Source organism: Anomaloglossus baeobatrachus, chromosome 5 (assembly GCF_048569485.1).
Source record: "Anomaloglossus baeobatrachus isolate aAnoBae1 chromosome 5, aAnoBae1.hap1, whole genome shotgun sequence".
Lineage (NCBI taxonomy): Eukaryota > Metazoa > Chordata > Amphibia > Anura > Aromobatidae > Anomaloglossus > Anomaloglossus baeobatrachus.
In genome coordinates, this window is record NC_134357.1 from 448,247,701 (window position 1) to 448,273,999 (window position 26,299).

At 44.9% G+C, this 26,299-nt stretch overlaps 1 protein-coding gene across 1 annotated transcript in view; it reads left to right on the forward strand.

Moving 5' to 3' along the window:
• Positions 1-237: 237 nt before the first annotated feature.
• STMN3 (stathmin 3) overlaps positions 238-26,299 on the forward strand; it is a 33,372-nt gene continuing 7,310 nt past the window's right edge. The window contains exon 1 of the mRNA XM_075350501.1: positions 238-510. Coding sequence (XP_075206616.1) covers positions 492-510 — 19 coding nt within the window. The 5' untranslated portion in view covers positions 238-491. The remainder of the gene's footprint in view (positions 511-26,299) is intronic.

Sequence of the window (26,299 nt, forward strand, 5' to 3'; positions counted from 1 at the left end):
TAAACAGATAGATAGACATATACGGTATCAGCTAAATAGAATTGAAATGATAGATATTACATGAGTGAATAGATGGATAGATAGATGATAGAAATATGGGAAGATTAGATAGATGGATAGATAGAGAGATGATTGCTGACAGAAGATGAGGGGTGCTGGTTTGCACTGACAGAGGGTGGGGGTTGGGCTCTGACAATGGTGTTGGGGGAGGCAGCAGTGCTGGGTGTGCCTGTGCATCCATCCTGCTCCATTAGTGTTTGCAGCCGCAGGAATCTATAAGAGCAGACCCCAGCGTCTCCCCTCTGCCACCTCCAGTGAGGGAGCCCCGGAGCCCCCCACCCAGCTCTCCTGCACCGACCACCCCACCTCCACCTCTGTCTCCTCCCTCTGCCTGGATCCCACTAGAGCTGAGTCAGGCGTTTCCTCTCCCTTCCACAGCATTGCAGTACTCCGCCACCCAGCACCATCTCCACGCCGCATCCTTCAGCACCATGGTCAGCACCATGTCAGGTAGGAGCCGCTCAGCTCCATCCTCCCCGGGGTGAGCCCCATCCACAGACACTGGGGGCTGGGTGTGGTGCTCAGACCCTTTTTTCTATATTTACTCCAGATTCTACATTTTATCTGTTAGTGCATGTTAGATTGTCTGCTAATAGCAAGAAGGTATGTCCATATGTGCTTCCTCCAATATGTATTCTGCATGGATGTGTACCAGCACCATGTCTACTTGGCTAAGCATGTTGTATGTGAGCTGCCTACATGGGGCATCATGTCCCCCCCATGTGTGATGCGGATCTAGGCTGACTATCCAGGATGTCTGCGGACTATAGGGGTCCGCTGTGCAGATCTGCCCATCCCCACTCACTATGCTTGTGTGTGTATATATAGATATGTGTGTGTGAATATATATATATTCCTAAAGCCCTACGCATACATACAGTGTGTGAGGATAGTCAGCAGATCCTTATAGACTGTAAAAGAGATATAGCATGTATATATATATATATATATATATATATATATGTGTGTATATATATATATATATATATATTTATATTTATTTTTTTCATTCTCCTACATACAGTGCGTGAGGATGGGTAGAAGACTCTTACAGACTGTAGATGTGCAGAATGTTCATTCATATATGTATATATATATAAAAACATAAATAATACCTATGCACATCCATGTACAATGCATGCTGTCTACTCCCTCCCACTTGTCTGTTTTTTCCTTGATCCTTGCAGCCCATTTTCTTCTTTGTTGATAATTCCCTAGTCCCACAGAATGCAGCTATATGTTGATTTATTGCCATCGCCTGAACCCTGAGCCCACGCAACGTTACGGGGGTCTGCCTTTCACCTGTATGGGTGGGATTTTTTAGGACATGGTACTTAGCACTTGCTGCATCATAGCAGACAGATACAGGTATTATGGCACCTCAGTGGTTACATAAATGTTGGGTTGTTGTCCTCTTTGGGAGATTATATATATATAAATATATATATATATATATATATATATAATTACATACACACACTCACACACACAAACACACACACACACACACACACGCCTAGGGAGTGGCTGCTGACTATAATGGCTCCAGATCTTGTAATCCATTCCTCCTTCTCAATGTCTTGCTCCAGTCCTTAGGGATAGGCTCTCCCTTCTGCTCTTCTGTATAGACAGACTAGGCTTTATCCTTGATGTATCCAAAAATCTCCAGTCTCCAGACCCTCCCTATTGTCCACATTCAGCCTGCAATGCTCGCTGATCCAGGGCTGGGATTTATGGGTGGGGAACATTGGAAACGCAATTGTACAACATATAGGGTGGAGGCAGTTATCTGTAGGATTATTTTGCAGTTGACGTCTAATTTCCAGGTTCTGACTTTTGCTGATGATATGTGAAAAGATCAAATACAAAATGTATTGCAACCACACGAGACAAGATGTCTCCTTTTGTGCTGGAGCCTGGGAATGTTGCTCTCTGCCATCCTCTTCTTGGTAGGTGGTTTGATATCTGTGCTCTGAATTCATTACATGGAGCCTCCTTTCTGCACAATGCACTAAACCTGCGGCTGGCAGCAGCTTATAATAGTGCAGCAGCGTTATAAGAGGAGCGGCCAATATCTGTGACACATATGAATATAAATGTCTCTGGAGGGTCTCAGCGCTGGAGACGTGTGATATAAAGTAGTGATCGTGGGGGGAAGGGGGTCTTCTGCGCTTCCCATCTCCAATCCTATAGTCGCAACCTCTCCCAAGTATGAGATAGCTGATAACAGGAAACAATAGACCGGACTGCACAGGACATGGAGACCCTAGGCTGTAGGTTTAATAATGTCCCTTTGCGATGACCTGTTTCCATGGTCAAAAGAGTAAAATGCTAATTGGAGATGGCAAGAATTTTCCCAGATCTCTTCAAATTTTGCATCATTGGAAAGAATAGTTTGGGTGGGGTCCGGAAACTGCAATGAAACACATATTGGCCTTATTACCAGGGTAGTAGCTTGTATTTAAGGCCCCGTTACACGCAACGACATATCTAACGTTATGTCGTCGGGGTCACGGAATTCGTGACGCACATCCGGCATTGTTAGCGACGTCGTTGCATGTAACAGCTCCGAGCGAGTGTTAACGATCAAAAATACCTAATCGTTGATCGTTGACACGTTCATTTTCAAAATCTCGTTGGTCATTGTAGAAGTATGTTATTCGTCGTTCCTGAGGCAGCACACATCGCTACCTGTGACACCCCGGGAATGACGAACAGCACCGTACCTGCGTCCCCTGGCAACGAGGTGGGCGTGTCGTTAATGAGGCTGGTCTCCGCCCCTCCACTTCTATTGGTCGGCCGCTGTGTGACGTCGTTGTGACGGCGAACGAACCTCCCCCTTAACGAAGAGTTTGTTTGCCGGCCACAGCAACGTCGCTAGGAAGGTAAGTACATGTGACGGGTGTTACCGATATTGTGCGCCATGGGCAGCGATTTGCCGGTGACGCACAAACGACGGGGGCGGATGCTTTCACTGCGTGTAAAGCCCCCTTTAGTGATCATGGAGGGGGGCCGACATTTTTGCACTTTATGTCACAAATTCCGTTGTCAAAGACTATGATCACCTCCTCTCCCCAACCCAAAGGTGCTTGTTTCTGACACAATGATAATATTCAGCTGCACATTATACAGTGATTAGGAAGACTGAAGGTTCAGGGTCTCTTTACACTACGTGATTGTCATGAATGATCACAACTGTCCAGGGAATACAAGCTGCTGATCACCCGATGAACAAGCAAAACCCTCATTCATCCGGTGTAATGATGTTTAAGAATCATTCTTGGCAGCTCATTGTCCTGTGTCTTCAGAACATGTGCTGCCGAGTACAATGCCACTTCATGTGCACAGTACGGTCTATTGGCGATCATAATTGGGATCTGCGTTTCTAAACAAGCTATTAAACAACCACCGATTGGTATATGCAAAGTCGGTCACCGGTCGTTAAGCATCGTAGGTCGTGGAATGTAAACGAGCTTTTAAGACCCATTTAGACAGGCAGAATATCAGGAACGAGTATTCCTAAGAACTGTCTAAATAAGGCCAGTAATCACACAACAAACGAGCAAAATGCACATTAGCCAGCAGTGTGCTTAATCTTTGTTCTCGGCAGCACATTGTCCCATGTAAACAGGACTTGTGCTGCAGAAAGCATGATATTATATGCACAGAACGATCATATTAGCAATCGTTGTGTGTGCATGGAAGTGCTGTCGGGATATTTAAACCAACCATTAAGTGACTGCCGACCAGCTTGTATGTAGCCAATATGCAGTTATTTAACAGCTCTTCTCGGCCTTGTCTAAACAAGGCCTTACCTCCTTTATCCTGTACTGATTCTGAGTTACATCCTGTATTATACTCCAGAGCAGCACTCACTATTCTGCTGGTTGAGTTACTGTGTAAATACATTACATTACTTATCCTGTACGGATTCTGAGTTACATCTTGTATTTTACTCCAGAGCTGCACTCACAATTCTGCTGGTGCAGTCACTATGTACATACATTACATTACTTATCCTGTACTGATCCTGAGTTACATCCTGTATTATACTCCAGAGCTGCACTCACTATTCTGTTAGTGGAATCACTGTGTACACATATTACTTATCCTGTACTGATTCTTAGCTACATCCTGTATTACATTCCAGAGCCGCACTCTCTATTCTGCTGCTGTAATCACTGTGTACAGACATTACTTATCCTGTACTGATTCTTAGTTACATCCTGTATTATACTCCAGAGCTGCACTCACTATTCTACTGGTGCAGTCACTGTGTACATACATTACATTAGTTATCCTGTACTGATCCTGAGTTACATCCTGCATTATACTCCAGAGCTGCACTCACTATTCTGCTGGTGGTCACTGTGTGTATACATTACATTACTTATCCTGTTCTGATCTCACGTGATGGACATCTAGTATCATACACCAGAACAATACTGAAAATTTTGAATACGTCAGAGTTAAAATGTCCAAGCTTTTTGCCTGCGTACACCTTATTATGCCGATTTGCATTGTGTGAAGTTGGAAAAACCTGCCTCCTCCTGCATCATAAGAGCTGAGCAAAGCTTTTAGGGAAGTGTCTGTGAGGAAGCTTGCTAGCTGTTAATGATAATACTCTATAGTATGCTGACTGCAGCTTAGGACTAAAATACTGTCTGTAACTCAGGATACTAAAATGTTATTCACAGTGACCCCACAGGCAGAATAGTGAGTGCAGCTCTGGAGTATAATACAGGATGTAATTTACAAGCAGTACAAGATAAATACGTATTGTATGTACAGTGACTCCACCAGCAAAAGAGTGAGTGCAGCTCTAGAGTATAATATAGGATCAGTACAGGACAAGTAGTTTAATATATTGTGAAGTTACTTCATCAGCAGAATAGTGAATGCAGCTCTGAAGTATAATTATCATGCCTCGGGACTTGATCCAGTGACCTTGTGCTGTGTGGTTGGTTTCCTTCTCTGCTGAGCCACAACATGGTTGGTTCCTGTCCAAGTGCCGATTATTTTTTACCTTTGTTTCTATCCTTTGGGTTTTCATTTGTTCAGTTGGTCTGTCCTATCACATTTCAGGTGGGGCTATTTCTACCTTCCTCATGCTGGTCTTCTCTGCTGGCTATATTCCTATGTGGATCCTTCTAAGCAGTCTCAGCCCCACTGCCAAGTGTTTTTGCCTTGCAGATAGAGACCAGTTTGGTATATGCTCTCTGATATCTCACTTGTCTAACCTACTCCTTTCTCCTGTTTATAGCTAGCTTGCGGGAGGATATTCTTACTTGCAGTAGCTATTTCACCTTTTTCCACGTGTGCACATATTTTGTATTTCCACACCTTTCTGCATGCTTTACCTAATCTGGGTTATAGTGTGCAGCAATATCCCACTGGTTCCTAAGGAGGTACGAGGAACAACTTTATGGCCTTTCAGGCAGGCAGGTCAGAGTTGTGGTCTCCTAGTGTTGTGGCTATGGTTATTCCAGCCTGCGCAGGTGCCACCAGTGACTGTGCAGCTAAGAATATTCGTCTGTACAGGAACCAGTTGGGCAGTAGAATAGAAATAGGCTTTATTGACCCTTGTTGGCAATCTCATGTGCATAACAATAAGGCCCTGTGCGCACGCTGCGTTTTTTGCCGCGGATTTGCTGCATGAATTGCTGTAGAAAATGTTCATAACCTTTCTGCAATTCTTCCCCAGCAAAACCTATGGTAAACAAAATGGTGTGCACACGCTGTGTTTTTTTCCTCTACAGGTTTTGCTGCAGAATTTCTGCAGCAAAAAGAATGTGTATGTCACTTCTTTTCTGCAGGTACCTGCGGTTTTTGCCATAGATAATGGTAAAATATGGCAGGTACCAATCCGAGGAAAAACCGCGGTAAAAGTGGCAAACCGCGGCAAAAATGCGGGTGCGGTATTCTGCCAGAGGGTGCGGATTTTTCTTAAGAAAAGTCAATTTTCTAGTGCACACATAGCCTAATACAGGATGTAACGAGAGGATAAGTAATGTAATGTATGTACACAGTGACTCCACCAGCAGAATAGTGAGTGCAGCTCTGGGGTATAATACAGAATGTAACAAGATCAGTACAGTATAAGTAATGTAATGTATGTACACAGTGACTCCATCAGCAGAATAGTGAGTGCAGCTCTGGAGTATAATAAAGGATATAATTCTGTACAAGTACAGGATATGTAATGTAATGTATGTATACAGTCACTCCATCAGCAGAATAGTGAGTGCAGCTCTGGAGAATAATACAGGATGTACTCAGGATCAGTACAAGATAAGTAATATAATGTATGTACACAGTGACGCCACCAGCAGAATAGTGAGTGTAGCTCTGGAGTATAATACAAGAAGTAACTCAAGATCTGTACATGATCGGTATTGTATATACACAGTGACTCCACCAGCAGAATAGTGAGTGCAGCTCTGGAGTATAATACAGGATGTAACTAGAAGATAAGTAAGTTATTGTATGTACACAGTGACTCCCCCAGCAGGATGGTGAGCACAGCTCTGGTGTATAATACATAATGTAACAGGATCAGTACAGGATAAGTAATGTATGTACACAGTTACTCCACCAGCAGAATAGTGAGTGCAGCTCTGGAGTATAATATAGGATGTAACTCAGGATCAGTACAGGATAAGTAATGTATGTACACAGTTACTCCACCAGCAGAATAGTGAGTGCAGCTCTGGAGTATAATACAGGATGTAACTCAGGATCCGTACAGGATAAGTAATGTAATGTATGTACACAGTGACACAGAAGAAATATAATGTATATAAAAATGAACTTACATTTTTATGCAGGGTAACTGTAACATGTTAATAAAAAGAGGAATTATTGGCACCAGTAGGCCCTCATGCTTTTGCAGTATAAGGCCCCTTTCACACGTCAGTGATTCTGGGACGTTTGTGCTTTTTTTTAAACGTACCAGAATCACTGACATACGCAGACCCATTATAATGAATGGATCTGCTCACACGTCAGTGATTTTTCACTGCACGTGTCTCCGTGCAGCGTACACGCGTGTCCGTGATTGCTGCACGGAGACATGTCCATTTTTTTCTGGCATCACTGATGTTCCACGGACCACGCAGTGGTGTGATCTGTGAAATACGTGCCAGAAAAAAACGTGCTTTTAAAATAAAAAACATTTTAACTCACCCGGCGTCCAGCGATGTCCTCTGCAGCCCGTTCTCCCTGTTGCTTCTGAGCCGGCTGATTACTGTCGCGCATATTCATTATGCGCGACACAGCCGACCCGGAAGCAGCTCCTGCAGGGGTCACCGCCGGCCGGATGCTGCGTCGCGGGAGCGATCAGCACCATGGACAGCGGGAGCGGGCGCAGGTGAGTGAATCTCTAAGTGCAATCACGGGCCACGGAGAACGGAGCCCGGATTGCACTTAGACAACCCACGTGTGCCGTGATTTTCGGCACACGCAGGGACATGTGCGTTTTACACGCCAGTGAAAAACGTCTGTGTTTTTCACTGACGTGTGAAACGGGCCTAACACTTGCCACTGTTACTGACATCAGCCCCATCTATATAAATGTTACCACATGTTGTGATTTGAGCCCAACACCAAATCACGTCCACTGTATATGACGCAGAAGGCTCGCTGCTCTGCTATTCCGTTTGTAGTCAGTCATATCCGTCATCTTCCTGTTTTATACCCAGGACACACGTGCACTTTGCCAGCTGCCTGTCATGTCTGGCATTTAGTAATTAAGGATGATAGCTGGCGCCAGGCTCTCCTCCCTAGAGAAGGGAAGCTTGTACACATAGCAGCTGATTAGAGATGGTTATTTGGGCAGAGGCTTTAAGAGTCCTTAGTGACATGTCTGAGTCTCAGAGCCTTGTCTCTGGTTCGGGCATATGGCCTTCCTTGCACCAGGTGCCGATTTCCTCCTGAATCTGCTATTTGTATTGCTACTTGCATCACGTAGTACATACAGCCATATGAAAAAGTTTGGGCACCCCTATTAATGTTAACCTTTTTTCTTCATAACAATTTGGGTTTTTGCAACAGCTATTTCAGTTTCATATATCTAATAACTGATGGACTCAGTAATATTTCTGGATTGAAATGAGGTATATTGTACTAAAAGAAAATGTGCAATCCGCATTTAAACAAAATTTGACTAGTGCAAAAGTATGGGCACCTCAACATAAAAGTGACATTAATATTTTGTAGATCCTCCTTTTGCAAAAATCACAGCCTCTAGTCGCTTCCTGTAGCTTTTAATGAGTTCCTGGATCCTGGATGAAGGTATATTTGACCATTCCTGTTTACAAAACAATTCCGGTTCAGTTAAGTTTGATGGTCGCTGAGCATGGACAGCACGCTTCAAATCATCCCACAGATGTTCAATGATATTCAGGTCTGGGGACTGGGATGGCCATTCCAGAACATTGTAATTGTTCCTCTGCATGAATGCCTGAGTAGATTTGGAGCGGTGTTTTGGATCATGGTGTTGCTGAAATATCCATCCCCTGCGTAACTTCAACTTCGTCACTGATTCTTCCACATTATTGTCAAGAATCTGCTGATACTGAGTTGAATCCATGCGACCCTCAACTTTAACAAGATTCCTGGTGCCAGCATTGGCCACACAGCCCCAAAGCATGATGGAAACTCCACCAAATTTTACTCTGGGTAGCAAGTACTTTTCTTGGAATGCCGTGTTTTTTTGCCTCCATGCATAACGCCTTTTTGTATGACCAAACAACTCAATCTTTGTTTCATCAGTCCACAGGACCTTCTTGCAACATGTAACTGGCTTGTCCAAATGTGCTTTTGCATACCTCAGGCGACTTTGTTTGTGGCGTGCTTGCAGAAACGGCTTCTTTCGCATCACTCTCCCATACAGCTTCTCCTTGTGCAAAGTGCACTGTATTGTTGACCGATGCACATTGACACCATCTGCAGCAAGATGATGCTGCAGGTCTTTGGAGGTGGTCTGTGGATTGTCCTTGACTGTTCTCACCATTCTTCTCTGCCTTTCTGATATTTTTCTTGGCCTGCCACTTCTGGGCTTAACAAGAACTGTACTTGTGTTCTTCCATTTCCTTACTATGTTCCTCACAGTGGAAACTGACAGTTTAAATCTCTGAGACAACTTTTTGTATCCTTCCCCTGAACAACTATGTTGAATAATCTTTGTTTTCAGATCATTTGAGAGTTGTTTTGAGGAGCCCATGATGCCACTCTTCATAGGAGATTCAAATAGGAGAACAACTTGCAAGTGGCCACCTTAAATACCTTTTCTCATGATTGGATACACCTGCCCATGAAGTTCAAAGCTCAATGAGGTTACAAAACCAATTTAGTGCTTTAGTAAGCCAGTAAAAAGTAGTTAAGAGTGTTCAAATCAAGAAATTGATAAGGGTGCCCATACTTTTGCACCGGTCAAATTTTGTTTAAATGCAGATTGCACATTTTCTGTTAGTACAATAAATCTCATTTCAATCCGGAAATATTACTCAGTCCATCAGTTATTAGATATATGAAACTGAAATAGCTGTTGCAAAAACCCAAATTGTTATAAAGAAAAAAGGTTAACATTAATAGGGGTGCCCAAACTTTTTCATATGACTGTATATGCCTCTCCACAGAAAAACACCACTGCAGCCAATCACTGAGCACAGCAGCTCTACCAATGTATATGGCACAAGTTGCTTAACTCATTGATTGGCTGCAACGTGATATATGCAGTAGACCTGAAGCAGCCATTGCAGCCAAAACAGAAAGACTGTAGCAACAGGTGGGGAGACAGCACTGGGGGGTGGGGGGGGTAGGTAAGTACCTACTATATCTGTTTTACAAGTACAAAAACCTTTAGGGGTCACTTTTCTTATAGTGGAAAACCCATTTAGCCTTGCCCTGTCCACACAGCGGAGACTCAGCCTAGGCAATCCTCCTTGAGCTACACTACAGTTCAAAAGTTTAGGGTCACTTAGATATTTTCTTATTTTTGAAAGGAAAGCATATTTTTTTTCAATGAAACGAACATTAAATTAAACAGAAATGCACTCTATACATTGTTAATATAGTATATGACTATTCTAGCTGCAAACATCTGGTTTTTAATGCAATATCTACATAGGTATATAGAGGCCCATTTCCAACAACCACCACTCCATTGTTCTAATGGTACATTGTGTTTGCTAACTCTGTTAGAAGGCTAATGGATGTTTAGAAATCCCTTGTGCAAGTATGTTAACACAGCTGAAAACAGTTTTGCTGATTAGAGAAGCTATAAAACTGACCTTCCTTTGAGCTAGTTGAGAATCTGGAGCATTACATTTGTTGGTTCCATTAAACTCTCAAAATGGCCAGAAAAAGAGAACTTTCATGTGAAAGCAGCTTGACCATATGGTACGCAAAAAGTGCACATCAAGCCAATCCAACTTGTGGGAGGGGCTTCTGGAAGCATTGGGTGAAATATCTCCAGATTACCTCAGCAAATTAACAGCTAGAATGCCAAAGGTCTGCAAATTTTTAATTGCTGCAAAGGAGCATTCTGTGACGAAAGCAAAATTTAAAGGAGAAAATTATTATTTCAAGTAAAAGTCATTATTTCTAACCTCGTCAATGTCTGGACTATATTTTCTATTCATTATGCAACTCATTTGATAAATACAGTGGAACCTTGGTTAACGAGAACAATCCGTTCTGGGAGTATGCTTGTTAACTAAGTTACTCGTTCAGCAAAGCAAGATTTCCCATAGGAAATCATTGGAATGCAGACAATTCATTCCACAACTTGTTCGTTCAATGTCCCATCCTGGTCCCCTATTGTGCCATTCCACACATGCACAAACACACACAAACATGTACAAACACACACAAACTCACAAAAACACACAAGCACGCACGCGCGCGCACATATTATGCTCATCTTACCTTCCGTTCCATTGCCGGTCTCCTGGGACTTGCTGTTCGGTGGTACGGGATGTGTATCGGGTTACCATAATGACGAGGGAGGAACTTCCACTGCCAGAGCGCTGACCTCAAAGGCAGGAGACGCTTGCCTCTGATTGGCCAGCACGCTGCCTTTGAGTAGCGGTGACAGAGGAAGTTCCTGCTTCGTCGCTATGGTTGCTGATGCACAGCCTATACAGGCGAACTACAGGACCCAGGAGACCGGCGTTGGAACTGAAGGTACACATATTATGCTCACCTTACCTTCCGTTCCATCGCCGGCCTCCTGGGTCTTGTAGTTCGCCACAAGGACGTCGCGATGTACCGGCGGACTATAAGAACCATGAGGCCGGTGAGGGCACGGAAGGTAAGGTGAGCATAATACTGTATGTGCGTGTTTGTTTGTGTGTGTTTGTGCGTGCTTGTGTGTGTTTGTGTGGACTGCAAGTGCGGGTCAGAGCGAGGTGGATGTGCGGAACCGGAAGTGTGTGCGGTGAGGATTTTGCTCGTACAGCAAAGCATTCTCGTAAACTGAGTTACAAATTTACAGAAAGCTTTGCTTGTTAAGCGAAATTCCCATTAACTGGGTTACTCATTAAGCGAGGTTACCACTGTAAAAGTATGATTTTTTTTATTGAAAAGACAAAATTGTCTGGGTGACCCTAAACTTTTGAACTGTAGTGCCTATCTAGGACATTTATGGTTTATGGATAGGATATGCAATAATGTACGATAAATGTCATGTCAGATGTCATGGATGGAACGCGCATCTTTTTTGAGATCATGACCTGATACAAGCCGTCAGGAATAGAGGGGTGGCTGTGCATGTGTAGGTGTTTCCTTTAATTTCTCTGGGAGCTCTGAAAGATGCAAAAGAGCATTGTCATCTATCGAAATGTTCCTTTAAATGCCCTTTGGTCAGTTCTTGATCACTTCCCAAGTCAGAGCTGTGGAGCAACTTAAAGCTCTTGGGCCCCATTCAAAATCTCAAACAGGCCCCAAATTATCACAAGTTTATTAAAGTGGTTCTCCACTACTAGTACAACCCCTTCTCACTCCCTGTACTTATCTGCTGTTCTGTTGTCAGTCATTCCAGCGCTGTCGGTAATCACGGTTCAGGGCATTGTGATGTCACACGAGCCCTGCATCCAATCACTGCCGGCTTCTCTCTCCACGCCATGGGACCAACTGAGCAATCAACAGGAAATGGCAGCCGCAGCGTCACTTCCTGATGATTAACCCACTTGGTCCAAAGGCGTGGAGAGAGAAGGCCTCGGTTATTGGACGCGGGGCTCGCGTGACCTGTATTAGTCTAAGGGGTACTTTGCACACTACGACATCACAAGCCGATGGTAGCGATGCCGAGTGCGATAGTCCCCGCCCCCGTCGCAGCTGCGATATCTTGTGATAGCTGCCGTAGCGAACATTATCGCTACGGCAGCTTCACATACACTTACCTGCCCTGCGACGTTGCTCTGGCCGGCGAACCGCCTCCTTCCTAAGGGGGCGGGTCGTGCGGCGTCACAGCGACGTCACACAGCAGGCGGCCAATAGAAGCAGGGGGGCGGAGATGAGCGGGATGTAAACATCCCGCCCACCTCCTTCCTTCCTCCTTGCAGCTGGGACGCAGGTAAGGAGATGTTCCTCACTCCTGCGGCTTCATGCACAGTGATGTGTGCTGCCGCAGGAACGAGGAACAACATCGTAACATCGGTCCTTCCGAAATTATGGAAATGACCGACGCTACACCGATCATACAATTTCGACGCTTTTGCGCTCGTTAATCGTAGTAAACACGATTCACATACTCCGGTGTCGACAGCGACGCCAGATGTGCATCACTTTCGATTTGACCCCACCGACATCGCACCTGCGATGTCGTAGTGTGCAAAGTACCCCTAAGTGTAATATCCTATGAGCCTCTTAGAGACCTTTGATCCGCATTCCCTTTCTTGCTCTAGTCCTGCTCTCTCAGCTGATACGTTACAATGTGTCAGTGTAGGCCATGTTCTAAATAGTCACATTGGACTTGTTTTCTCTTTAGTTGGACGTGTCCTGCTCACATAACTGAGGGTTTGTTACAATAAGTCACTTTAAGCCATAAATAGAATGCTGAACAGTGTCATCTTGTTTGCTAAGAATAAAGTGCTAATGACTAGCACATAATATTAGCAAATTGCCAAAAGGCAAATAGATACCTTCCTTCCACCAATCACAATAACATATATGCTAGGATTAAAGGGAACCTGTCAGGTCCAATATGCAGTGAGAACCACGAGCAGTTCTGGGTGTATATTACTAATCCCTGCCTAACTGTCCCTGTATACACTAGCATAGATAAAGGGAGCTTTAGAAAAAGTATTTCTAAAGATCTGTTATCATATGCTAATGATTCTGAGGACTAGTCCCCTGGGTGTTGCTTCCCTTGCTAGTCGACCGCATTAGCATGTTAGTACGCCCCTGTGGGTGTGCTAACATGCTAATGAATGCGCAGCGTCAGCGGATGATCTCACTCACCTCTCCGCCGCCATCGTTTCCAACGCTATATTTCAGCTCAGTGCGCATGACCCCGGAGCTTTGGTTATGCGCACTATGAAGCTGGGTGTACGCGTCCTGGCTTCAAACTGAAGTAGTGCACATGACCGAAACTGCGGGATCATGAGCACTGAGCCGAAATCCAGCGTCGGGCGGCGATGGCAGCGGAGAGGTGAGGGAGATCATCCTGTGACACTGCATATTCATTAGCATGTTAGCACACCCACGGGGACTTACTAACATGCTAATGGGGCCGACTAGCAAGGGAAGCAGCGCCCAGGGGACTAGTCCCCACGCTCATTAGCATACCCTAAAAGATCTTTAGAAATACGTTTTCTAAACATCTCTTTATCAATGCTAGTGTATACAGGGATAGTTAGGCAGGGATTAGCAATATACACCCAGAACTGATCGTGGTTCTGGGTGCATATTGGACCTGACAGGTTCCCTTTAAGTTTCTTTGTCTTTACGTCATTGTTTTTTTCCTGCTCTTTTTTTCCAACAACCATACATTTTTTTTCCATACAATATAATAGAAAAGGGGAAAAAAAATTCCAAGTGCGATGAAATTTAAGCCAGAAATTTAATTCTACATTTTTTTGTTTTGTTTTACGGAGTTTATTGCATTGTAAAAATGACCACGCAATATGATTTTCTAGGTCAGTACGAAGATAGCGATACCAAACTTGTATAGTTTTTTTTTTTACTTAAAGGGAATCTGTCACCAGGAGTTTGCCACTTATTCTGAGAGCAGCATAATATAGAGAGAGTGACTCTGATTCTAGCAATGTGTCAGTTACTGGGCTGGTTAGGGTAGTTTTGATAAAATTACTGTTGAAAGGGAATCTGTCCCCAAGTTTTGCTACCTAATCTGAGAGCAGCATATTGTAGGAGCAGAGACCCTGATTCCATTGATGTGTCACTTACTGGGCTGCTTAGTGTAGTTTTAATTTAATCTGTTTAATCAGCAGGAGATTATCATTAGAGGACTACTTGGCGTGCTGCCAGGTAGTCCAGCTTATTCAGGAGCTTTGTATAACCCCACCCACACCACTGATTACAGTGTACACAGAAAACCAATCACTGGTGTGGGCGGGGTTACAGAGGTAGATATTCAAATAATTGCTAGGTCTACAGCAGAGAAAACTGTAATTTTATCAAAATGACAGCAAATAGCTGAGTAAGTGACACATCGCTGGAATCAGAATCTCTGTCTCTACATTATGCTGTTCTCAGATGGGGGAGCAAAAACCTGGTGACAGATTCCCTTTAAGTGTTGAAAAAAGTTCATAATTCCTGAAAAAAAAAATCTGTTGTGTCCCCATTTTCCTAGACCTGGAAATATTTAATTTTTCAGTCAATTAACCTGTTTAAAGCCTGCTTTACATGTTGCAATTTCGCATACGATATCGTATGCGATTTGCAACGCCCCCATCGTATGTGCAGCACGTTCAATTTGTTGAACGTGCCGCACATACAATTAACCCCCGTCACACGTACTTACCTACCATACGACCTCGATTTGGGCGGCGAATGTCCACTTCCTGGAGTGGGAGGGACGTTTGGCGTCACATCAACGTCACGCAGCAGCCGGCTAATAGAAGCGGAGGGCCGGAGCTGAGCGGGATGTAAACATCCCGCCCACCTCCTTCCTTCCGCATTGTGCGCCGGGAGCCGCAGGAGGCAGGTGAGATCTGTTCATCGTTCCCAGGGTGTCACACACTGCGATGTGCGCTACCCCGGGTACGATGAACAATCTGACGTTCAATTCGTCAGGAATGAACGATGTGCATGCGATGAATGTTTTTTGTTCAATCGCAATTGCACGTCGCTGTCACACGCTACTACATACCTTACGATGCTGGATGTGCGTCACTTACGACGTGACCCCGCCGACACATCGTAAGATATCTTGTAGCGTGTAAAGCAGGCTTTAGGGCTTGTTATTTGTGTGGTGAGTTGACGGATTAATTATGTAATTTTGGTGTTAGTATGACATTTCGATCACGTTTTATTGCATTTTTTTGGTGGTGACACAAAATACACAATCCTGGACTTTCGATTTGTTTTTTATTATGACATTTAATGATCTGGTTAATTTTATATAGATAGATCTTATTTTTACGAATGTGTGAAAATATAAAAAACTCACCAAATGCTCATCGTGGGTACATAGCCTTAAGCGGGCTTTAAACACAGCGACATCGCTAGCGAAAGCTGGTGAAAGCATTCGCCCCAGTTGGTTGTGCGTCACGGGCAAATCACTGCCCTTGGTGCACAACATCGCTAGGACCCGTCACACGTACTTACCTGCCTAGCGATGTCGCTGTGGCCGGCGAACCGCCTCCTTTCTTAGAGGAAGGTTCGTTCGGCGTCACAGCGGCGTCACTAAGCGGCCGCCCAATAGAAGCGGAGGGGCGGAGATGAGCGGGCCGAACATCCCGCCCACCTCCTTCCTTCCTTCCTCATTGTGGGCGGCCGCAGGTACGGTGATGTTCCTCGTTCCTGTGGTGTCACACGTAGCGATGTGTGCTGCTGCAGGAACGACGAGCAACCTGCGTCCTGCAACAGTAACGATAATCGGGAAAGGAACGACGTGTCAACGATCAACGATTAGGTAAGTAATTTTAATCGTTAATGGTCGTTCCTGCGTTTCACACGCAACGACGCCGCTAACGAGGCCGGATGTGCGTCACGAATTCCGTGACCCCAACGACATCTCGTTAGCAATGTTGTTGTGTGTAAAGCCCGCTTTAGATTTGGACCTGTCATGGTCTGATCGCTTAGGTTATGTACCCACTATGAGTATTTGGTGAGTTTTTTATATTTTCAGACATTCGTAAAAATAAGATCTATCAAAATATAAAATTAACCAGATCATTAAATGTCATAATGGAAAACAATCACACTTATTAGCTCCATTTGCTTACTTGCATTTTTTGATTGCGGTTTTAATGTTGTGTTTTTTGTCTCTTCTGGGTATATCATGGTTTAGGTAAAACTGCTTTGTTATTGACACTTTATTAACACAGTGATGTGCAGCTTACATATGTTTTTAGTGCATTTCCCCTGGATATTTAATTTTTACCTGCAGATTTTATGCATCTAATGCAATTCTATAGAAAAAATACACATCTAAAACTCAGCAAACCCGCAGGAGAAATTGACATGTTGCAGATGTCAAAAATGCACTGCATGTCAATTCACGCTGCGTAATAAAATTACAGTGTTCACGAGACTTTTAGAAATCTGATCCATTTTGCTGTAACTGTAATGCAGGCGTCACATGATGCGATCTATCGTGCGATCGCATATGCGATCGTACCCGCCCCCGTCGTTTGTGCGTCACGGGCAAATCGCTGCCCGTGTCGCACAAAGTCGTTAAACCGCCGTCATACATACTTCCCTGCAGAGCGACCTCGCTGTGGGCGGCAAACATCCTCTTCCTGAAGGGGGAGGGACGTTCGACGTCACACAGCCGCCGGCCAATAGAAACGGAGGGGCGGAGATGAGCGGGACGTAAACATCCTGCCCACCTCCTTCCTTCCGTATAGCCGGCGGGTGCTGCGGGTCGCAGGTAAGCTGTGTTCATCGTTCCCGGGGTGTCACACGGAGCGATGTGTGCTACCCCGGGTACGATGAACAACTGGCGCCATGAAAAAGAAACGATTTTTTTAAAATAAGCGACGTGTACGCGACACGATTTGTGACCGATTCAGCGTCGCTCGGAGGTGTCACACGAAACGACGTCGCAAACGATGCCGCATGTGCGTCACGAAAACCGTCGATAGATCGTCTCGTGTGACGCCCGCATAAGACACTGCGTTTACGGCAAGTCAAAAATGCAGTATATAGTAAAAATCATAGTCCCCTATGAACACCAGCTATAGGCTGGTCTTCACAGGAGTGCCATCATGACAGGCACAGGGGCTTATAACAGAACCTCAGCTACTATAGAAACTCATTAGCATCTGCAATTGCACTTATCATGTAATAAATGCTGCTGTCAGACATTAATAGCCTCATTTAAGAAATTAACAGCAGCAGGCGGAGCTCAGCTCCATTCACTGCTGTTAATGGGAATGTGTCAGCTGGTTTTTGCTACCTCATCTAATAGCAGTATGATGTAGGCAAAGAGATCATAAATCAAACAATGTATTACTTAGATTACTGGGTACAGCGGTTCTGACATAGAGTTTTTAAATTTAGCAATGCAGCAGAGCTGAGAAAACTAACCTGTGCACACCAGGCTCGTTATATAAAATGTCTATATACAGGGCCGGCTCCAGGTTTTTGTGGGCCTCGGGCAAGAGAATCTCAGTGGGACTTATGGATATGCAGACACACACATACACAGATAATACATACACATACAGGCATACATACATATACATATTTAAAGACAAATTCACAAATATACATCTAAGTAGACATAAATCTATACACAGTCATATACACTGACATACATAGACACACGTCACACACGCGCACACACACACACACACACACACACACACACACACATTAGACATATTTTTAATATGGGGAAGCCAGCAGCAGCCTCACTCACCTCCCCTGATTGTCTCACGTGCAGCTCCATCTGGGCATGTGGCTGTGCCGTGCTCATTGGTGACCATGACTAACAGACATGGCCACACACAGTGCACACTGAGACCGCTGTAATATAATTTTTTTTTATATATATATATATATATATATATAAAATCACAGGAGGGGCTGGGGACATACACATTACTGGGGGGCATACATATTACTGAGGATGGATACAGCTTAAGGGGGGGGGATTCAGCTCTGGGGGGAACATACAACTCTGAGGGGGAATACTGCTCTGTGGTACACAGCTCTGGGGTGGAATACAGCTCTGGTGGGTATACAGCACTGAAGTGGGGGCATACAGTTTTGGGGGATATACAGCATCGGGGTCAGGGGACATACAGCTCTGAGGGGTATACAGCACTGAGTCAGGGGGCATACAGCTCTGGTGGTATGCAGCACCGAGTCAGGGGACATACAGCTCTGGGTGAGTATACAACACTGGGATCAGGGGACATACAGTTCTGGGGGGTATACAACACTGGGGTGGGGGGACCTACAGCTTTGGGGGGTATACAGCACTGGGGAGGAGGACATAAAGCTCTAGGTGGGCATACAACACTGAGGTAGGGGACATACAGCTCTGGAGGGTATAAAGCACTAGGGTAGGGGTCATACGGTTCTTGGGGGGTTATAAAGCACTGGAATGGGGGGACATACAGCTCTGGGGGTATACAGCACTGGCGTCAGGGGACATACAGCTCTGGGGGGTAAACAGCACTGGGGTGGGGTGTTCTAAAGTTCTAGGTGGTCTACTACATTAAGTGACCAAATGTAGAACTGGTGGAGGAAGGTTGAACTAGATGGACCTAGGTCTTTTTTCAACCTTAGTAACTATGTAACTATGTAACTATGTATACAGCACTGGGGTGGGGGGACCTACAGCTATGGGGGTATACAGCACTAGGATGGGAGACATACGTTTCTGGAGGGGTATAATGCACTGGGGTGGGGTATACAGCACTGGTGTCAGGGGACATAATGTTCTGGGGGGTAAACTGCACTGGGGTTGGGGACATGCATCTCTGGAGGGGTATATAGCATTGGGGTGAGGGATTTACAGCTCTGGGGAGTATACAGCACTGGGGTCAGGGAACCTACAGTTCTAGGGGGTATACAGCACTGGGGTGGGGGGACATACAGCTCTGGTTGTATTCAGCACTTGGAAGGGGGCCATATAGCTCTGGGGGGTATACAACACTGGGGTTTGGGGACCTACAGCTCTAGGGAATATACAGCACTAAGGTCAACGGACATACAGCTCTGGGGAGTATAATGCACTGTAATGGGGGAACATACAGCTCGGGGGGGGGGGGACAGCTGTAGGGGGTATACAGTACTGGGGTGGGGGACATACAGCTCTGGTGGGGTATAATGCACTGAGTGAGGTGGGGGAACATTCAGCACGGGGGGGTTAAACAGCACTGGGGTCAGGGAATATACAGCTCTTTGGAGGAAACAACACTGGAGTGTGGGGGACATACAGCTCGGCGGGATGCTGACAGCTCTGCGGCTCCTCTCTTCATCTGTGGGACTGGAGCGCATCTCGTGCTAGCTTGGCCCACAAATGAACTTTAACACACTGCACACTGGGTGCGGATTTAAAAAGCTGGCAGCCAGGAAAGTGTGGCTGCTGACCGAAACACTGCGGTCCCCAGAACTTGGCCCGGGGGCCACAGGATACATTATCGCCCCTGCTGATGGCGAGTGGGCGCCCTGGCAGTCAAGGCCCCTGTCTATACACATTGCACACCTTATCAGAAGAGGGAGTGTGTTGGACTAACAGGCACGAGGCAATGATGACCGAGCAATGATAATGTCCTGGTGCTAAAACTATCATTGCAAGTAAACAATAGAGGCAGCGTGATAAGAGGCGCATTGTTGAATTCTGCGTTTTAATCCCTACAGCATGCTGTCCTCACATTACATAGCAAAAACCTGATGATCGATTCCTTTTTAGCACACAACACACTGTTTAGTCATAGTTTGGCCAATTGTACTGCCAGCAGCTATCTCACCAACTCGCCCATAAATTCAGACTCCTCTGATCCCAGCTTATCTCACTGAGAACAGAACCAAAATCTGGCAAGACAGATCCTTCTCTCCCTCATCATCATCTTTAGAAAGCCCCTAGGCACATCAGACAGCCAGACAAACCACTTGCTATCGGTGGATTCAGCCGATGTTAGTCTAGTATGTATGGGTGTCTTTAAAGGCAGATGCTGGCTGTGCAACACAGTCAGTGTCTGCCGACAATGACACAAGTTTAGCTCCTATTAATGATGGGCGAGCGTGCTCGGTACTCGATCAAGCATCGGTGTCATTGGGCACTCGGACGAATATTGCGTATGCTTGGATGTATCGTTCATGAAACATCGAACACAAATCATAGGTGTGCTTCACTGCATGATGTGTGCAGGCACCCCAGGGAGAGCCATTCATAGTCTCTGAATGGCTCTCACTGGGGGGAAAAATGTTTTTTTTTTTTTTTCAAAACCTTTTTTATTGATTTTCAATTATATAAAACCGTTACAAAATAATTATGATTACAAAATGGGTTCATTCAACTGACAAGTTATGACATAGAAAAGAGTAATATTCCAGCTTGGGAGTCCCTAAAGTTCTTCAGTTGAAAATTATGCATAGCAAATTAGAGCAAAAGATTCTACCTAAAACACTTGTAACACAAAACCTTAAAACCCTTTGTCATTCTTTAGTATTTTGAGTGCCAATGTCGTATCTTAAGTCTACCTTAACGTCTCATCTCCCCCTCCCTCCTGGGTCTCCACTAGGTGAACCTCAATATCCCCAAGCTATCCTGGATTTCATTCAGAAGGTACCACTCGGTTTGCATGAAAGGTGTCACCAAAGCATTTATTTCTCCCCGCGTGAAATGGATTTCTATAAAGTTTGTCCACCTCCCAAAAAAATTGTCTGTCTTCTTGTCCTTATCCCTTTCCGCCTCTAGTTTCTCCAATCTCAGAAGGTTGTGTAAGTCGTCGATAACCTCCTTTGTAGATGGAGTCTCCCTACGTATCCAATGTCTTAAGATGCACCGTTTAGCTATCATGGCTAGGTCATGAATGATTGCAAATGTCCTTTTGTCCTGGATATTTGGCCCCCCTCTAACTCCTCCTTCAAAGACATGAAAAATCCACACCATTACCTCTAATTTACAAAATATTCCCCATGTTGATTGGGCCAAAATTCTGACTTGATTCCAGAACTTTTGAATTACCTTACATTCCCATAACCCATGTAACATGTCTGTTTTCTCTTTTTGACATTTGGGACACCACGCCTCTCTTCCCGGAATGTTATGGGCCACAATGGCCCTATGTAATATCCTAAACTGAGTGTCTCTCCATCCCTCGTTGATGACGTGCTTTCGCATTTGAACCCATCCTTTCAATATGCTTCCTGTCACTTCTTGTCCTTTCAGTTGTTTTCCCCACGCTGTAAGGGTGCGACTATCCTCCCGAGATATGAGCACTCCCCTAAATGTTCGATAAATTTGGGAGACATTTACATTCGTTGCATCACATTCCAGGAGCTCATCAATCAGGCTTTTGTTCAATTCTCTTCCAACCTCTCCAAGATCCCCAATCACTCCATGCTTTAATTGCTCGTACTGAATGATATGAAAGTTATTGAGGTCGTATTTGTCGAGTACTTCTCGACCTGTCATCCACCTTCTCTCTTCCACATTCATAACATCCTTCATTCTCTGGATACCCTTCTCTTTCCAACTAATAAATAGCTTGTTATCTCGCCCCTGGGGGAAGCTTGGGGCTGCCCAGGGATTTAAATATTTAGACACCTTCCACGCAAGTCCCAACTTCCTTCTTACCAGTTTCCAGGTCAACATGGTATCCCGAAATATCATTGAATTTTTTATATGGCCTTCAACCCCAGACAATGAGGAGTGGAGAATAGACGTCAGATCCCATGGTGCTGCGTATTTATTTTCCAAACCATAATCTGAGTGTCTACTTGTTCCTCTTAGCCAATCAATCACATGTCTCATAATGCACACGAGGTTGTAACCCCTAACATCTGGGAAACTGAGTCCTCCCTCCTCCACTGACTTCATCAGCGTACGTAGCTTTATTCTAGGTTTCTTCCCCCTCCATATAAAATCTGCATACGCTGAGTTGAGTCTGTTGACTTCTTTCAGTTTCAACAATAGCGGAATCGTCTGGAAGGGATACAACAACCTAGGAAAGCTCATCATTTTTACTAGGTGGCATCTTGCCAGAAGTGGTAAGGGCAGACCCCTCCACCCCCTTAGTTGGGTTATGATTTTTTTAATAAGCGGGTCATAGTTCAATTTATAAATTGCTTCCACCGATCTTCCTATATGCACTCCCAAGTACTTGATTGATGTCTGTGCTATAGGTATCCCACATAGACAACCATCTCTCAAGCTTCTACCTGTTATCCCTTGAGATCCCCTTAAAAACAAGATCTCACACTTTTTTTTGTTTAACTTAAAGCCTGAAAGTGAACCAAATTTTTCAATCATGGCAAGAGTCTGTGGCAAATCCGCGTTAGGATCCCCCATATATAATATCACATCATCAGCAAAAAGTGCTGTTTTTATTTCTGTTCCTCTTATCCTAATCCCTTTGAAACTGTTTTGTCCTTGTAGTACTCTTGATAGTGGCTCGATTGCCAAATTAAATAACAGGGGTGATAACGGGCAACCCTGTCTCGTCCCCCTCATCAGGGGGAACACATCCGACAGGAAGCCTGGGGTATGGACCCTAGCTCCCGAATTGGCGTATAAGCCCCTGATGTAGAGTCTCATTCTGCCTTCAATCCCTGTGGCCTCCATCACCTTGTCCAGCCATCTCCAATTGACATTGTCGAACGCTTTCTCAGCATCGAGTGTGACTAGAGCAGGTCTTGCCCCTCCCTCCGTGCGCCCCAATCTAACCGCGTCTACCACTAGGATCGTCTTTCTAATGTTAGTTACTGCATTTCTCCCTTTGATAAACCCTACCTGTTGGTCTGATATTATCCTGGGTAAAATAATGGCCAGTCTGTCAGCCATGATTTTAGACATTAGTTTCAGATCTTGATTGATGAGCGATATGGGTCTGTAACTGGAGGGGTCATCCAGATCTTTGGTTCCCTTAGGGAGTAATTTGATATACGCTATGTTGGCATTTCTAGGAATTTCTGCTCCTCCCAGGATTGCGTTAAAAACTGCAGTTAGATCCGGTGAGATCTGCTCCTTCAATACCTTATAAAATTCGCTATTAAAACCGTCGGGACCTGGTGCCTTATTGACGTTGAGCTTCCTGATTGCTCTCGTCACCTCCTCCACTGTTATGTCTTCATTTAAGGCTCCCCTGTCTTCCTCTGTCAAGCTAGGCATTTGGGCTTGTCTTAACCATTCTTCCTCATTAGGTGTGTGATTATTTCCTGTCCCGTATAACTTTCTATAGTAGTCCCCCAGCAACTTGTTGATAACCTTAGGGTCTGTGGTTACCTCTCCCTCCTTTGTTTTCAGTTTAGAGATCACCGTTACTTTTCTACTACCTCTTGCCAGATTTGCCAGCATCCTTCCCGCCTTATTACCGAATCTATGAAGATCGGCTTCCTTGTGTGACCAGTATAATTGTTCCTTTTTTTTGGCCCACTCATCAAAGCCTCTCTTTGCCTCCAACCATTTGTCTTTTAGCGTGCTAGACCTATCTGCCAAGTACTTTGAATACGCTATCCGCACTACCTCGCTGTGATAGTTGTAATTCTCGTTGGTCTTCCTTTTAATCATTGCCGCATACCCCACCAAGCGTCCCCGCAGGACCGCTTTTGCCGTTTCCCAGTATAGCACTGGGGTCACCCTGTGTTCCTTGTTATCCTCTGCGAATTCCTCCCACCACTCTTTTAGTATCTTATGAAAATTATCTTGTCTGAGGAGGAACGACGGGAATCGCCAGATAATGTCTGACCCTCTCCTAAACTTTTCTCTGATGTCCACTCTCACCGGGCTATGGTCAGAGATCACCATGTTTTCAATCATACACTTTTGTACTCCATTCACAAGATCCCGAGACATCCATATCTGATCTATGCGTGACCAGCTATCATGCGGATGGGAGAAGTGTGTGAACTCTCTGTCGTGCGGATGAGTTAGTCTCCATATATCTTTCAGACCTACATCCTCCAATGTTACGTCCCTGTTGACTGAACTCCTGTCCCCTGCACTAATCTCCCCCTCCTTCCTCCCTCTGTCTTCAGCCGAGTCTGGAACTGTGTTGAAGTCTCCCGCCACTATGATGTTGGGCTCCTCATCAGATAATATGATGGTCTTTATATTATCATGGAACGCGATCTGTTGCGAGTTCGGTCCATACACATTATAGATACTGAGTCTGCCAGCTGGGCTAATAATTGTTAAGTGCTGCCACCTCCCCTGATCATCCTCCTCATGTGTCACTACTTCATGACTTAGTTGCTTATTTATTAAAATCATGGTGCCCGCTTTCCTGCCTTGCGCTGCTGCCCCATAGACTGAGCCCACCCAGTGTTTCTTCATGCGGAAAAAGTCCTCCCTCCCCAAGTGTGTTTCTTGCAGTAGGGCAATATCTGTTTTTAACCGCTTCAGGTGTCTTAGTATCATCGCCCTTTTGTTGGGTGATCTCAAGCCTTTAACGTTCCATGTTGTTAATTGTACCATGATTGCCTAAATGACCTGGTCTTGCCATGTCCACCCCTTAGAGCCCCACCCTTGGGGGAAACGAGACGACCTATCCTACGTTCACGCATAATTCCATTAGAATGACATTCCCTTCCTCCCTTTTGTGAATGTAACATAGAACAGCATAGCAAAAACAAAAAACATATAACAATAGAACATGTCTTCCCTGTCAAAGACTTTCCGGCGCTTACCGCCATGTTGGTGACTTCCCCTTTTCCTAGCCAAAACATTGAGCTCCCTGGTCCCCCCCCCATAAAGTATATATTCTAATCTTTCCCCCGAACAACATGAAACATCCTTGAGCATTATACCAGACTTAGTACAATATGTCACAAACATTAGATATGCCAGAACCTTACTAATAGCCAAGCATCCGATTTAGTCCTGATATTGAGGGACCCTCACTCCGAGTAAATCAGATCCGCTGGGCCTGTATCCGACGGTTATTCAGTGCTAGTCCCCGTGGCCTGTCCTGGGGCTGTGCCGCTGAGCTGGACTCCGACACCTGTCACCTCTGACCTCCTCTGATGTTCGCCCCTTGGATTGTCCTGCATCTCTCCCCGGGCCTGTAGGGGATCCTCTTCCACCGGTGTCTCCTCCACTAGGTCCCCTCTCTTGTCTTTCCATCCGACTCTTATCTTGTTCTGACATGAGGATGTTTTCAGCTTCCTTATAGTCTTTATAATATGCAAATGAGCCATTGGGATTTCTAACTTTCAATATAGCTGGGTACAGCAACTGGCATTTTATCTTTTTGTTGTACAAAAATGTACAGATTTTACTGAACTCCTTTCTCCTTTTGGAGACATCTGCAGAATAGTCCCCAAAGATTAGCAGTCTATTGCCTTGGTATTGTAGTGGTCGCTTCCGATCTCTGAAAGCCTTCAGAATTTCCTCTTTGTGTTTATAATCGAGGTACTTGACTATAACCTGTCTGGCTCTTGGTGAAAATTTATTTGAATTTTGCCCTTCAGCTTTATTTGCCTCCTTTTGCCTCAGTGGACCCACTCTGTGGGCCCTTTCCACCCTAAATTTCGCCTTTATGCCTAGGGCCTGTGGTAGCTCCAACTCACAGATGTTATCCAACTGCCCCATTGATACCGATTCTGGCAGTCCCACTATGCGTAAGTTGTTGCGTCTCGATCTGTTTTCTAGATCTTCCGCCTTGTCCCTCAGGTAGTCATTGGACTTCATTAAGGTTGCTATTTGCTCTTGCATGGTCAGTATTGCTTCCTCTGACTCGGATATTCTCTGCTCTGTTTCTATCAATCTGGTTGCCTGATCATTTATTTCCTTTTGCATAGCCGCTAATGATGTCTGTATAGCGGTTTCAATAGCTGTTTTGATTTCTTTGGACAGATGGGATGCCACTTCATCTGCCAGTTTTTTATAATCTACATTAAATTCTTGTGGTTGCTTGTGTTGTCCTGCAGG